The sequence below is a fragment of the Hippoglossus hippoglossus genome, chromosome 9 (assembly GCF_009819705.1).
Source record: "Hippoglossus hippoglossus isolate fHipHip1 chromosome 9, fHipHip1.pri, whole genome shotgun sequence".
In the NCBI taxonomy this organism is placed as follows: domain Eukaryota; kingdom Metazoa; phylum Chordata; class Actinopteri; order Pleuronectiformes; family Pleuronectidae; genus Hippoglossus; species Hippoglossus hippoglossus.
The window spans coordinates 19,977,361-19,992,666 of NC_047159.1; the positions used below are offsets into that span (position 1 = coordinate 19,977,361).

At 40.1% G+C, this 15,306-nt stretch overlaps 1 protein-coding gene across 6 annotated transcripts in view; it reads left to right on the forward strand.

Annotated features, from left to right (window-relative positions):
• The first annotated feature begins 456 nt into the window (after positions 1-456).
• Positions 457-15,306, forward strand: part of LOC117768275 (multivesicular body subunit 12B-like) — a 37,431-nt gene continuing 22,581 nt past the window's right edge. Inside the window, exons 1-6 of one of the 6 annotated variants that reach the window (XM_034596501.1) lie at positions 457-578; positions 2,596-2,697; positions 8,777-8,872; positions 12,890-12,980; positions 14,007-14,136; positions 14,296-14,412. In XM_034596501.1, coding sequence (XP_034452392.1) covers positions 2,605-2,697; positions 8,777-8,872; positions 12,890-12,980; positions 14,007-14,136; positions 14,296-14,412 — 527 coding nt within the window. In that variant the 5' untranslated portion in view covers positions 457-578; positions 2,596-2,604. Of the gene's footprint in view, positions 579-787; positions 936-2,595; positions 2,698-8,776; positions 8,873-12,889; positions 12,981-14,006; positions 14,137-14,295; positions 14,413-15,306 lie in introns of those variants that run through there. The other 5 variants (XM_034596504.1, XM_034596503.1, XM_034596499.1 and 2 more) reach the window with 5 other exon arrangements.

The following is a 15,306-nucleotide window of genomic DNA, read 5'->3' on the forward strand; positions in this document are numbered from 1 at the left end:
TTAAAAATCATATAGAAACCCAACAGTTCCCATAATGAGCAAGTACTTGGCAAACAGAAGCAGACTCAGTGTGAGGCGGCTGTATGCATCGACCGGTTGGGGTAAGTGAGGGAAAATGGGGGAGGGGGAGAAAGAACTGGAACAGTTGTGTAACCGTCATATTTAAGCTCTAGTAATAAATGTAATACTTATGAAACTTATAGATGGTACTATATATGAAGGATATCAGCACCAGTTAATACCACTACTACTATTACTACTACTACTGAAATAACAACAACAATAATAATAATAATAATAATAATAATAATAATAATAATAATAGGAACTTATTTATAAAGATGTTTTTTAATAGAAGTTTTCTGTTTTCATAATAAGATTAATAAATAATCAAAATAATAATAATAATAAGCATACGAATAAATGTACACAGTCAGGATCATGATCATCTGAATGCTTGGTTAATTATTAATTACCCATAATACCCGGAAGCGTTCATCTCCAGTGGCTGGGCGGGGGTGAAGTCCAGAGAATAGACTGGTCCAGAGTGGGTTCAGCAGGAAGACACGTCTTAACAGGTAAAATAAACCACACACGTTTAAACTGGTCAATGAAACTAAATGTTTAACCAGGTAAAAGGAGACGCCAGGTGAAGGGCTGTGGTTTTCAGTGTCTCTCCTGTGTGTCATGGCGCAGAGCGTTTTGTTTCTATAGGATTCATTAGCTGCTGTCATGAGTCCTCGTGTTCAGAAACGACGTCATGTGTCAGGTGCACTTCTCAGGGAGTTCGCCTCAAAGTTTGCACAAACGCAGACAACGTGGAGGAGTTGAAGCTAAAACCACTTAGAGCAGAGTGTGAGGAACGAGTGAGGGACTTAATAGACGAGCTAGCTACACGCAGCTAACTATGGTAATACAGACCATAATGAACCAGGGTAGTTAGTGGGTTTATGTTGGTTGTTGTTTGGCTCTAAATCAGCTGCCTGATGCCTCATTATGTCACTGTAGGGTTATGAGTCTGGTTTTATATGTTTCATAGCCACACTAGGTGTAAGCTAGCTAAAGTGATATGTCATAAAAAGTCATGGATCAGTGATACGTTAACCCGCTGCTCACCCCCTCTCAACACTTTACATGAGTTTTATTGCATAATGGGAAACTAAAGCAGTCAATCATCATCAGTTTTGTGATAGTTATTTAACTCTTATTTAGGAACAGCTAATCATACAAATACCAAACCATTTTAATAGAAAATACATACAGAAAATGAATGACTTCTTTTATTTTCTAGTTTCCTAGTCATAAATGAAAAAGAACACAAATACACAACAATTTTTTCCATTAAACAGAAAATGTATACAGTATATTCAGCATCAAACAGTGCAACGACAACTTCATACTATATAAATCTCAGAATGAATATATAGTGCTACCCAAACTGAAGACTTGCATACGGTAAAGATCGCAGTTTTACTTTCAGGACTAACCAGTGTGAGCTATTGCGAAACTGCTGACATTTTAGCTAGCTCCGGCTAATGCTTCACTCCTGCAAATCAGGTTTGCGTACTCGTCGATGCCAGACGACGACTTGCTGTAGTATCAGAGGCATTTCCAATGTTTATCTCTAAAATTAACATTATTATCACCTCATTTTATATTGGAGGCCACGCCTTAAATGCTACATGTTTACGTGTGCTACAGTCATTATGAACCTAGTGTTGGATCTCACAGAATCACTATTCCAGTTGGTTCACCATGGGTGAGAACACACAGCGATGTTTTCCTCAGGAGACAGAAATAAGTTTGGATTTCTTTTTCTTCGCCCCTTGCAGGATAAGTCTCGAAGCCTTGATGTTGTGCTGGAAAACAAGGCTAATTTTGACCAAATTAATGTTACAAAGAGATCCCTCATCCTATTAGCCAATTTGCTATCCTGTTTCATTTGAATAAGTACGGCTATCTAACATTTGTTAAAGAGACAGCTGTTTCTGGAGCAAATCCCCTAATTTCATCAGTGTAATTGCAATAGATTTCGTAAACATCAAGATTGAATGCAGCAACTTTGTCAGTTAGTACAAGAATGCTTTAAAGCTAATCTAATAACATTGCATAAGGGAACCTTTGCAAAGCCACTCACCCTGTAAAAGGCTTGCATGCCCATTAGGCAAAAATTCCCTTAGACAGGAATAGACAGCAATTGATTGGGACTTCCTTGAAAATATGTGATCACTCTGCCTAATTTGTGATTTGGTGAAGTCACTGGGTGGTCTCCAAATGCTGTTTTGTCACTGGTCTCACTTGTCATTTGATCCTTGATTAGGAAGCCACTTTTTCTTCTAGATCCTAATTAGCCTCATCAAGAAGTCAATAATGTGGTCATTTTAGCCAAGAAAAACCTTGTCCGTTCTCCATGTATTGACCCAGAAGGATGCAACTCCCACTGAGTTTCACCATCTGTATTTGGTCCATTTCCTTATGTTTGCATTTTCATGTTTACAATGAGTTTTCATTGAGCTGTTTCACTCAAATAACGGGTATGTTTATTTATTTTTTTACCCCTATTGGTCTGATGAGGCTCTTCTGCTTTTCTAACAGATTTCCAACATGTCTGATGTGAGTAACCAGCTGCCTGCTGATCCCATCTCTGCAGTTGGAGTTGTCACTTCGCTAAATAAGGCCCCTGATGACTTCTGTGTTGTGAGTAATTATTTTAATCTATTGATGGCTTGATGTTTTAAAGGTATTGTGTTTTTTTTCCCCCATCTCATTTAAAAGTCAGAGTTGCAATTAGAGGCTTATCTCTTGCGTCGGTTATGTGTGTAATTGTTGTTACTGATTGTATATAATGACGCACAGCCAGGAGGTTGGCAGCTTTCCATGGTGTTTTTTGTTAGATGACTTATTCATTAAGTTTACTTTGATGATTAGGATGATTCCCTTCCTGACATTGTTACTGGTTGCCGCCAGTATTACAGACACACCAGAGGCAAAAGTTTAATTATGTTGGGTTGATGCCCACCAGAGTTATTTAAGTTTACCCCCCTTATGCTCAAGTACAACTACACCGTGAATAGGATTGTGTCAGGATGTGAAGTAGTGCAGGATGGACAGGTTTATATAAGCTCTTCCCTTGTTGTGAAAGAGTTAGAGAGGTTAAAAAACGAGGAGTGTGAGTAAGTTTAACAAAGCACAGAACAAGCTTAGGGGCAGATCTCTCTTCCTCCTGCTCCCTCTTCCTATTCAGACTTTCTTGCTTTCACCCGTTGCCTCCCAACCCTCTCGCTTCCCCCCAGTTTTTATCTCTTCCTGCTCCACCCTGCACACCCAGCTTGTTCTAATCTCTGGCAGATGATGGTGGGTTGGCATTAGAATGGAGCCACTGGCAGGGAAACTGTGTACACACCACGCAGCAGTGACAAACACAGAAACCCCATCAGACTTCCTCCTCTGCTGCTTCAGTGCGCCCTTACATTTCAGCTGATATGCAAATACTGTGGATGTTCTGGGGGGGCTAAAATCTGAATATGGCACAGATTTCATCTAATAATAGCTACTCAGTTTATTTCAAAAAGTTCTTTGTTAATCTACAGGTTGTAGAGCAGCAGTTGGAAATTTGTAATTAGTTTAGACTTGGTGCATCATTCAGAAAGTGTTGACATATAAATAAATATAGGACACTACTCATGTCACTGATAGAACTGTCACTTTATATTTGAAAAACGAACATTAATTTGAACTTGGGGGGGCAGAGGGGTTCATATTGGAACTGTAATGCCATGTTTGGTTTTTACAGTCAAGAGGCGCATCAGACTGTCTGACGTAGTTTGCCTCGTGATCCAGCAGAGGGCACTCACTTTCACATTGACCTATTGCATGCCCTCTTGACCTGTCAGTAAATTAAGCCAATATTGTTACTGTTTTGCTGCACAAATAGAGGACTCTAGCAAACAAAGCCATCCTGAGCCGACAAAAACAATATCACAGCATCTGAGATGTGGTGTGTGGACGTGTTTTGAATATGTACGAAGTCTGTGCTTGTGGGTCATGATATAGATTATGAATTTATACTGCCACAAAAAAAACACAAGGGCATAGTATAAACTCAGACTCGATTGGTCATTGTACTTTTTTTAACTTCTTTCTTTACACAGCAATGTTGTAGCAACCGTGTGAAAAGATGTAAACTGTACAAACCAACATTTGCCTTATATTGAGCAAACCTCAAATCCAACCATAATGAAGATAGAGCCGGGTGTTGAAAACAGTGGACAGCACAGCACCAGTGTGAGGCAGAGCGCACCACTCGTTTCTGTTGGGTGTGCCAATATTTTCACCTCTGACTTTCAGTGGATAGAGTTGTTCACAGCCAAGTAGGAGAGAAACTGCTGCTGAAACTAAGAAATGTCGACTTTCACTGTTTAGAAATCTTGGAAGAGAAACCCAGGTGATGAACAAAGACAAATGGGAAACAGGGTTACACTACAAATAGCTTAAAGCTAATAGTCTTTTAATACAATAATTTTCATTGGTAAAGTTTACTTGTCTTAGTTTTCCTTTGTAAAATAGGAAACATTTTCTTAAGAGGAAAAAATGTTAATGTTAAATCTATGAAAAGTTCAAATTATCCTCTAAGATAAAGTTCAAGGACTTTCAGACTCTGAAGAATATTTCAAATGCATTTGTCCCATCTTCAGCAACATCTTACCAATGCAGTATAACGCTGTATTGATTTGTTTTTCTCTTCGTACAAGACCTCTTTGCAAATTCCTCCCTAACACTGGCTGCTTACCATACTTACCGTACTTTTTATACTGCAGATCAAAGGGTTGATTAACTCTTTTGCTCTCTGGTACGGTGCGCTCACATCTCTGAACTCTGAGCAAGTCGTTCCAACACAGGAGAGCACAGGCCCAGATCAAACACTGCTCCGCTGGGATCAGGAGCTTTTCTGAAGCACCAGCAACCACCCAACATCAAACACCACGAGTAGACTCCTGCACACTCGGTCTCTGTGCACAGGTTGCAAAGTGGATGTTTGTGTGTATTTCAGATTTACCTCAGCATTTGATATTTTATGCTCACAAACTTGTTAATGAAATGTAAGTTTATTTGACGACGACTAGTGCAAGCTTTTGATTAGCTGGAATGTCTGGGTTTACAATCCCAAATAGCTGCTTTAAAACACCTGTACTTTAAAGGTGTAGCTTGACATTTTGGCAAGGTTATTTGTTGTCTAGCCAAAAGAGGACGGAAACAATTTTCATGTCTGTGTGCTAAGTCTTGAGCTAAGGCCAGACGGCACTTAGCATTAAGAATGCAAGTAGGGGTAAAAAAAACTAGTCGAGTTCTGTCTAAAACTCAAAAATACACCGACAATATACAATTGTTGTATAATGTTTGTTACATTTGTTCATAAAAAATATATAAAAGTGACACTGAGTGGTTTTGAGACAGTGGGAAGAGACAATCCACAGAAGTTTGTTTTTTCAAGTAACAGTTGCAGCATGGAAGTCCCTTTTTTAAAACGACAAAATCTTGGTCTTACAGAGATTAAGTGAGGTTCAAACTGTGCCCCAATTTGAGTAGATTGCTAGGGCTGAACCGAAATGAGATGGTTTGGTCTAAGGAGGATTTCCTATTTGCTCTCCTGCCCCTACTTAGCTACATTGAGCGGCTGCACTTGCTGCAGCTCAACCACCCACATAGCTAGCTTGTTAGCTTTGTTACCGGCGTGCAATCCTGGATCAGGGTGGCCTGAAAAGCCTCCAACCGTTGGATTCTTCATTGCTTGGGAATGAAAGGATACATTTGTCAGTTGCGTCTGAAGAAGCCTTTGTAAAGGGTGAGGGTGCGTTCGAATAGTCCATTTGTTTAGGAACCTTCCTTTCTCAGTGAAATGGCCCGGAAGTATTTCATTGGCTGCCATAGTAAGAGCTGAGGAAGCTTCAATGTCTCCTTTAGCATAGGAAACATCCGACCATCCTTTATGAAAGGAAAGGAGAAAATGTCCCCCCACAATTGTTTGAGGCAGCAACATTTAAAGTGACACAACCTCGTAGTTGCACCTGGACAGACCCATGCAAATATAGAAAACAGAACATTATTATTAACATTATTCTCATGACACGATCCAGAACTGATGTAAATCCGTAATGTAATTTGTCTGAGGCTCCTGATTTCCTCTCGGTCACATCTGTCTAGTCAGGAGTCTCAGTAAACAATAAGCATATTGAACTCATAAAATCCCCATCAGAACTAAATACAAATGTAAAGGTCATTTCAAACTTCTAATAGTGGAATGCACACAAAATATAATTATCTCCACTTATAGAAGGTTTTTTCCACGTATATTCCTCACCTTATTACATTATTTCAACATTTCAGCACTTTGCATACAGCACAGAGTACCATACATTTTGTGAGTACACAGCAAGTGGAGTTCTCTGCACCGTGGTTCTCTTTTCTTTACTCCGTACAGCTTCTCCTTCATATCTTTCCTTGACCCAATGACATATTCCATCGGGGTCGAGGAATAGTGGTTAGGAAAGGACATTATTTGGACTTTCTGCACGCACCCCTAGCCTATAGTCACCCTATTGTGTCGCAGTCGGCCTTCAGATGCAGCCACCAAAGGATCTGTCCATGAATCGGAACACGGGTCATGAGATACTGGCAGGCGTATTCTCTCAACTTTGACCAGAGCCAAGCTGCTCCCTCTGCTTCCACTCTTAAGCTAAACTAATCTAAACTAAGCGCCCCCTGGCTCTAATGTCTGCTCCTTAGGCTACTTGATGCATAGAATAGTTATATTATCTAAATCCTGGCAAGTTAGCCAATAACCACATTTGCAAAAATGTCAAACTATTACTGAAAATAAAAGAATGTTTCAAAGTAACTGTGCCTGTAAGTCAGCATCTCTTTTCAATTGAGAGAAAATATATTTTTTTGTTCAGTTTTTCTGTGTATATGTAAAGAGATGATTTTTTTCCTCTACTTTTCATCTCCACCTGGTTTCACTCTGGAGAGATTTTTGATGGTGTGCCTTTTATATCTTTGTATTCACAGCTGTGCTTCATAGTGCTTCATAGCAACTTGCTGGTGATGTCGGTCTCCAGAGATGCTTCATAGGAATATGCAGCACCCCCTTAAGACTTGTTTCATAGGTGGGCTTTCAGATCACTGTTAGCGTAAAATTTTAGGAAGTGGCAGTTGAATCTGTCACTGCATTTTACATCAAATGTTACAGCCTTATTTTAATATCATAGCCATGACGTTTCTTATTAGACATGTGGCGTTGCTCTTGAAGTCTGTAATGATGGAGCCAGACAGTGGCAGGCTTGAAAGTGTGAGAGAAGAGCCAGCGCAACTTTACACATGCCTTTCCTGCCGTGGCTCAGCAGTTGGCGTTTCAAATTCAAGCTGCGTAGCATCCTTGCTGCCGGTGGCTGTGGCAGGATGATGCCTGAGGTGCCTCCTAGGAGGACCGTGCCCTCGTTACTCCTCAGCTTGACTTTGGGTTTCACAAAGCGAGCCCTTTGTTTACGCTGACAGGATGCGCTGGCTACTGACCTGGAAAAAGTGGCCAAGACGGGTTGTCTTGTAAAGAAGAGGGAGGCTGGTGATGTATAGGCTCCTTCTGGGACCTTTCATGGAACTGCTGTTGGAGACGCCCCACAATCCCTCTCTCTGCTCATCTTCTGCTCTCTCTCTCTCTCTCTCATCCAGCTATCTATCTCTGTTCCCCACTCTAGTCTCTGCTCTCATCTCATCTAGTCAGTGGTGGTTTTGCATGAATCTCCCCGTGCCATGTTTCCCCCACCAGTCACCAGGGTCATTCATCATTATTGTCAAGGGGTAATGTGTGTGGGTGGGTGCAGAGATCTATGACTTCTTCATTTGAATGAACCTCATTAGATTGACTCTTCTTTGTAAAGGATCCCTTTAGAAAATAACTCTGGCAGTTATTTAGGTGATTCTCACATGATAGCCAATGGAACATGACGTTTCAGCCAACCGTATTTGCTCCAGCGATGGAAGAGTGTTGGTGATGCAGTATGTGGGTTATATTTTGCTTTATCGTTCTGCCCTCCACAACTGCATTTACATAGCAATGTAGTTTAGGACCTTGAGCTTGACTTGTGGTGCCCACATGCTGTCAATATGATGCTATCTATTTTTTTTACTGACTCCACTGATCATTTACAACCACGAATGAGCTTATTGTACAAGGACAAGCAGCGTACATCTCTGAATTTAGACTTATTTGGCCATCCACGTGGAATTGGTTTAAATCCTCAGTAATTCATTCTTAGAGAAGTTGTCTCATTAAATGATAGAATGAATACACACTGGGTATAGCAGTAAACATATTCAAGGTGCCAGCGCAGTGTTGTCAGTTTACCTGTGTCTTGGGATACAATGGTAGGTCTTTTACAAATACACATTCCACATTTACCGCAAATATAATCCCTGCTTTTCCATAGAAGCACACTGAAGTTTGGTTTCCTTATTAGGGCAGATCCTTGTCAGGGCATCTTTAATCAGCCTGCTCCCAAGGGATGATATTTTTAGCCACGTTTTTGGAGGCTAAGACTCCTTTACCCACACAGAGCACTAATGAGATGGAGCGCTAGTGTAGGCAAGCGTTAATTAAGGCTAGTATGCAAGGGAAGAGGCAAGAGCAACACGCTTGTGGCATACATACATTAACTTTATCCCACCTCCTGCATGTTTTTTTCACTCCTTGTTTTTTTTCCTCCCTCTTTTTTCCACGTAGGTTGCACAAACAACAGATGGCTCTGACGCCGACCTGTGGAAGGACGCCTTATTCAAATCCAAGGTCAATCGCTACCTCTGTTTCACCAGGAAACCTGTAAGTGCGAATGTAAACTTCTCCCTTTCCCTATGCATCCTGCACATCGTCTACAGCACTTTTTATTTCTGTCTTCCAGCAGTTATTATCTCAGCTTTCAGAATATCTTTATGCACTTTGCACTTTGATCAGTAAAAGTCCCATTTAGAAAGGCCACCGTTGGCAGCGCAGTTTTGAACTCTTACATATAATGGATTTGCATGCATATTCTAGATGAATAATACCCCGGTGCGATATTTTCATGTTGCAGTTGTCCTTCTGAGGATATAATCTATGTTTATTCATGAAATAACAATGAGCTGTGTTCTAAGTATTCCAATTCATTCAATCAACAGTGTCTCTGAAGAGAAAAACAGTGATTCGAGAAAGCTGATGTACATGTACCTATGAATATGAAAATAATGCTATTTATGTCAGAAAGTACTCTGGTAGAACTTTATAAATGACCCAAAAGGATTCTGAGAAACATTCACAGCCACAGCAGAGTTGTTCTTGCTCAGTCTCGTTATGATACCAAAACTTTTATAGAATACATAAATATCTTGACATTGCTACTGAAACAATATCACAACCCCATTCTTATTATTGTCATTTTTTAATCTAATCTTACCCTAATTTGACCAAATAGAAAAGACGCTCAGTAGAGCACAATTCTTTGCTGAAGTAGTTAAATTGATAACATTAATCATTGGATTATTGAAAATAATTAGATCAAGATCACACTGTTATTAAAGCATTTGCATGCAGTATTCTTATGTCCCTAATACTTGAGTTTATATGATTTCTTTAATAAGTTAGTTTAGATTTGCATTTGAATATCACTTATGAACAGTGTTTAACAAGACTCAACACACCCCTTTTTATTTTGAAAAGTCTGTGGTCTTGGGGCATTTTGTAGTAATAGAAATAATTATTGCCAAAAACGATTGACATTGCTGGTACTGATTGAGTACAAATTGTTCATATATATCATATAATGTTGTCGTTCTGTTTACTAGTGAATGCCTGAGCAAATTATTGTTAAGTTAACATTACGAGGGTGAATATAGCATTTTTATATTTTTTTTACTTGTCTGCTATATTGCGTAGTTAGCTAAAAATATCAAGCCAGATCAACAGTTATTAGTGCCCTTACTTCATCAAACTCATATACTTATAAGTGCATGGGCATAATTATGTTATCTAACAGGACTAACGATTTCACTAACCCATCGCTGTTTAAATTCCTGCACGTGCTGAATCTGCATTGGTTTCAAGTTTTACAGAAGAGGTTTGTGGTGTCCGTGGGCTTGACATGTTTCATGTCTTGTCTCTAGGGTTGCAAAATTCCGGGAATATTCAAAGTTGGAAACTTTCCATGGGAATTAACGGGAATAAACTGGAAATTTTGTGGGTAATTTATACTAACTTTATTTACCTTGTCATATACAGACATAAATATAAACATTTTGTTTTGTCATAAGCTGATTTGAGCCCTGAGGAAACTTTGGGCACTTGACTATATGCTTCTGCATCTTTGTGGCATTCTTAACATAGGTCTTTGCACAGTATTTGCAAATGTACACAGCCTTTCCTTCTACATTGGCTGGGGTGAAATGTCTCCACACATGAGATAGTGCACGTGGCATTGTTCTGTATAATAAGATGAGAAAAAAGCTTGTAAAAAACACTAATGCAATGCCAGAGATATAAATAGTTAGCTAAACAATTGGAATCGTCTTTAAAAATATTTTACAATTGATGGATAAATGAATAGAAATAGGCTAGATGAACAATCCTCAATCAGCATGCTAATATATTTTCCCCAGTAATATCATCAAAACTTACCTGACCAGTCCTTGGGCTAATGCAGTAGTGTGGCCTCAATAGCCCTGCTGTAGTGTGCAGGATGCTGGGAATTATCTGTGCATGTGATGGAAGAATGCACAGTGCAGGGTTGAAATTCAACGTGCAGCGTGTGCTGCATTCCATACATCTTTAAAATAGAGTTTTGAATTATGTTTTTATTGCTCAGCGTTTAATTTGCGGTAAAACATTTTTTTCAATATTCCCGAGCTTAACTTCCCATGGAAAGTTTCCGGAAAGTTTCCGAAAATTTACCGGAAATTTTTCCGCCCCTTTGCAACCCTACGTGTCTCTGATTTGTCCACAATCCATTGATGGTCGACAAGAGCACATGTGTTTCAGCCATTGTTTTGTCACTATGAAATCTAAAAATAGTTGCACATTATGTACTCATCCCTGGTGTCGCAAATTGATGAAACTCATTGGAATTATAGCGCTTATTAAACAGCTTGATTGTCAAAATTCCAGTAAAGTACTAACTGGAGCTCGGTAATAAAATCATATCAATGATTATTGCAATATAATTTTCATGAATTGCAACATAACAAAATTCCAATATATATCAATATAGTGCTTTTACATTGTGATAAGGTTTAACAGATATTAACAGATAATTGTTTAAGAATTGTATCATGTTTTGCTGTTTATCAAGTGTTTGTCATTCTCTGCTTATAAATAAGAGTTTCAAACCACAGCCTTCACTCAGGAGCAACAATATGTCTTTAAACTGAAATAATAACGTGACTTTAATCCTGATAATAACTATCAACAGATACGAAAATCTTTTGTTAAATTAAGATATATATCTTGATATAATATTTCGCCATTTTGTCCATCCCTAGTAGTAAATGGGATATTGTAATGTTTTGAACAGCAGGGTATCATAACACCTTTGAATTATCAGTATAACACCAGTCATTGTTGTCTCCTCTGCAGCCTGCAGCTGATGTGTTGTTGTGTGGCTGTCAGCAGCTCTGTGGCCATAAATACACCTGCTGGGTGATCAGCCTGTCTAACCTCAGCTCATACAGCTTACTATTGGCTGTCTATTCATTTGTTTCCCTGGGTTGCAGGCAGATAATGCAGACAGCATCGTAAACAAAAGCTGCATTTTTGTTATTATTTTGCATCAGCTCAATTTCAGGACTTAATCAAGTCTTTCATTTTTTGCTATGTGTCCTCGAGAAGCCGGGCAACTTGGTAGCGGCTGCCTCATGCCCGAGCTCAATCTGCTCCTCTGTTTAGTATCTAGCATACAAATAGCCTTCCCCTAGTTCCTGTATATTATCTTAAAATATGTGTCCACATTGTTTTAAAGGCTTTGACACAAATAAAACATGACAGAGCCATCAACAAAGGATATTTTGTCTGCCAGTCATTGGAGCCCCCACTGTAATTGTCTATGACAAAAACAGATTCTGTAAAATTAGCCCCTGAATTATATGGGGGGGAAGTAAATAGTTTGTGATTTATCATACTCTAGGTTGGAGGTAGATAGCCCCTTTTGTCAAGCCCTGACGGAAGAAATCTCTCCAGTAAAAAGGGGAAACCACTAAAAAAACAAGGTTCCATGCATAGTAATAACATTCATCCATATTCCTCCTTAAGTCAGTATAAAAACCATGAATAAAAAATGTCTCTAATGGTAATGACTATCGGGCAACAGTAGCAGTGGAATCCAGCCTTTTCGGACGCATCACGTCACGCCTGGTTCGCCCCACTCTATACTGCCGCTGTGTATTATTGCAATTTATTATGGCAAAAAATGAAAATGTAATGGGAGGCAGGGAAGAGTCATGCTTGAAAATGTCAACTACACAGTCCCTGATTGTTTTTAACCAGTCCCATTCTGTTGATCAGACTCCCTGCTCTGTCTCCCATCATCCCACAGCTTCTCGCCAAAAGGTTGAGAGTGATTACAAGTTCACAGATGCATTCTCTCATTGCAAAAAAAGGCTATTAGAGAGTAATTACTTCAGCTATTTTGTCAACCCTTCTCTTTAGAGACTTCCTGAGCTTTTAGTAAATCATCGGCTCTATTATCTCTACATTTTCTTTTCTGAGCCCTCCGAAAAAAATGATGAACCTTTTTCTGTTCGTGCACTCTGTCCTTTTTAAAAGTTGAATTTGCATACAAGACTTTAATTTTCCTGCCTGTGCTCTGTCTTTCAGGGGCCTGACGTCGTTGCGGACGTGAAGCTGACTGACATTAAGGAGGTGTTGCCAGAGGGCTTCACACCTGTGCTAGAAACAATGGATACGAGTAAGTAAACAGTCAATACCAACCACAGGCTCGCTCCCCTCCTCTGCTTGTTTTTTCACTCTCCGACCAGCTCACGAGGAGGTCCTCAGGGGCAGCTTTGCTTGAGATAGTGAATGTTTTATGGGTGCAGGTTAGCTTAATTTATGGCAGACTGTGGGAATAAAATAAACATTTTGCCCTGGAGGTACAAGAGAAGAGAATCATGAGTCATTGTTTATCTCAGCTGGAGCTGTGCTTTTCTTTATGAGAGGCTTATTTATTTATGTATTTATTTGGGGAGAGGACGAGTGGATGGGGGTTATCTAATATTAATGAAATGCATTCCCCAATGCTTTAGTGCTTTTTGAGTGCTATGTATTTCCCCCTCACTATCCATGCCTCGGAAATGTAATAATATTTTGGTGTGGGGAGTGAGGACAGCTTGTTTATTATTTTTATTATCATTGCATTTACACTGCACTTTCTAGTGTTGCTGGGGAAATAAATGAGCGAGGCACAGATGCAATATAGGGAGCCATGGCAATGTTTTTTTTGGTTTTTTTTGCCAGAACGAAGAAAAGAGATTATGTTTTGTTTGGCTATGTTGTAATTTAATGTTTTATTACTTCGTCTGAATCCATGTTTAATGTATACATGTGGCATTATGTATGAGTTTCTATCCAGAATATCCACTTTAAATCCCTGTTGTGCACTAAAGCTGATGGAGGATTCACTTGCTTCTGTCATTTTGCCTCCTAAAATGATAAAAATGATAATAACGCATGTGGATTTTTGTGACTTTCCGCTGTCCAGTCATTTCCCTTTGAGCATAGCAGGTCGCCCGGAAACTGATATTAGCTCATCTCTTATTCTGAGACTGGTAAACACTAAATAGCAAAGAATAAGCAGGATTTATGAATACATATTTCTCCTACAGGTTCAAAATGTCTTAAGATATATTTTTTAGCCTGAAACCAAGAGAAGACAGGCCTGAATATGCGACCATGTTTTCCTGTCTGACACCCTTGTCTGTACCTGACTCATCAGAGGAAACTGCCACGAGGAAGAGGAGGCTCTGTGTGAAACTCAGCCCTCGTGCGTCTGCTGAGACGGCTGTATATGACATCCAGATCATTGCGAAGTCCAAGCACCATCTTGTTAACTACACCTGTATAGGGTGAGCTGTTTGGCACCAGAAATGAAAGCAATCATGATGGTTTTTTCTTCTATCATTCACTTAGTGTATTGTACATTATAAAGTGTCTTTAGATTACTAACCGAGCCCTTTCAAAACTATGAAACACTCTTTGTGTGTCTCCTATTCATTTTTACATAGTGAGATCAACAATATGGGAATGTGGTATCAAATCGGAGCGGTTCCTCAGCATCAGTTGTGTCAGAAAACGTCCATCCCAGCTGACACGGACATCCCAACAGAAACCAACACAGAAAGGTAATGTCATATTACAGTATTCAGCACCAGCTCTTGAAGTTCAGCTTTCCTCTTGCTTTCCTTTGTATTTCACACTCAGTTCACTCTCGAGCTGTTGTTACGCTTCTGTACCGTATGTACGACAATGAAGACACAAGCAATTGATTACTCCCGGGCAATCTGCCGTAAAGGTTGTGGCTGGACAACGAGGTAGCGAGGGTGAACCGGAGAGACAGGCTAACTAGACAGGATCCCCTGAACAAGAACATGAGTTCAATGAGGGCTAAACTCCTGCTATTTGTGGAGTATCCCAGGAGGCAGACGCAGGTCGCTCCTCTGACTGTGTTGACAGGAGTGTTGTTATGTGCAGACAAAGAGGAGGAGATGTAGCCCGGAGAGGGAGCGACAGCTGCAGAGGAAGGGAGGAGAGCTCCAAGATCTCCGCCATGCTGGAGTGTGTGTGTCCCCCTCCTCTGCTCATGCTGCTCAGCCTTCCTCCGCCTCAGGCCTGAGTGTGAATGGAGCAACCCTTTGTACTGTGTCCAGATCAAACAGCTCAATTATTTATTGCAATGAAGAACTTGGGGATTTCCACAGCAAATTGTAAATAAACAATTGAGACTCCTTCGGTGTAGCGGTGCTGAGGCGAGGGAAGCTTGGCACGGGGTGCCTGTAGCTTTGCCAGCTTGAAGTGCTATGATCTGCCATCCTGTGCTGGGCTGAGTAAAAGCCACTTAAAAGCCACAACAGGCCAGAGCAGTGGATGCCAGCAGGCGTATTCAAAACCGAGCTTCTGTTCACATGGCCACGCAGCAGAATGAGAACAGTAGAAATGGACCGACATTTACGAATTGTCCATATTTTGGAAGTCAATAATCTTTGATGTGCTGAAGTGATGGCGAGAGTCTGGGCCCA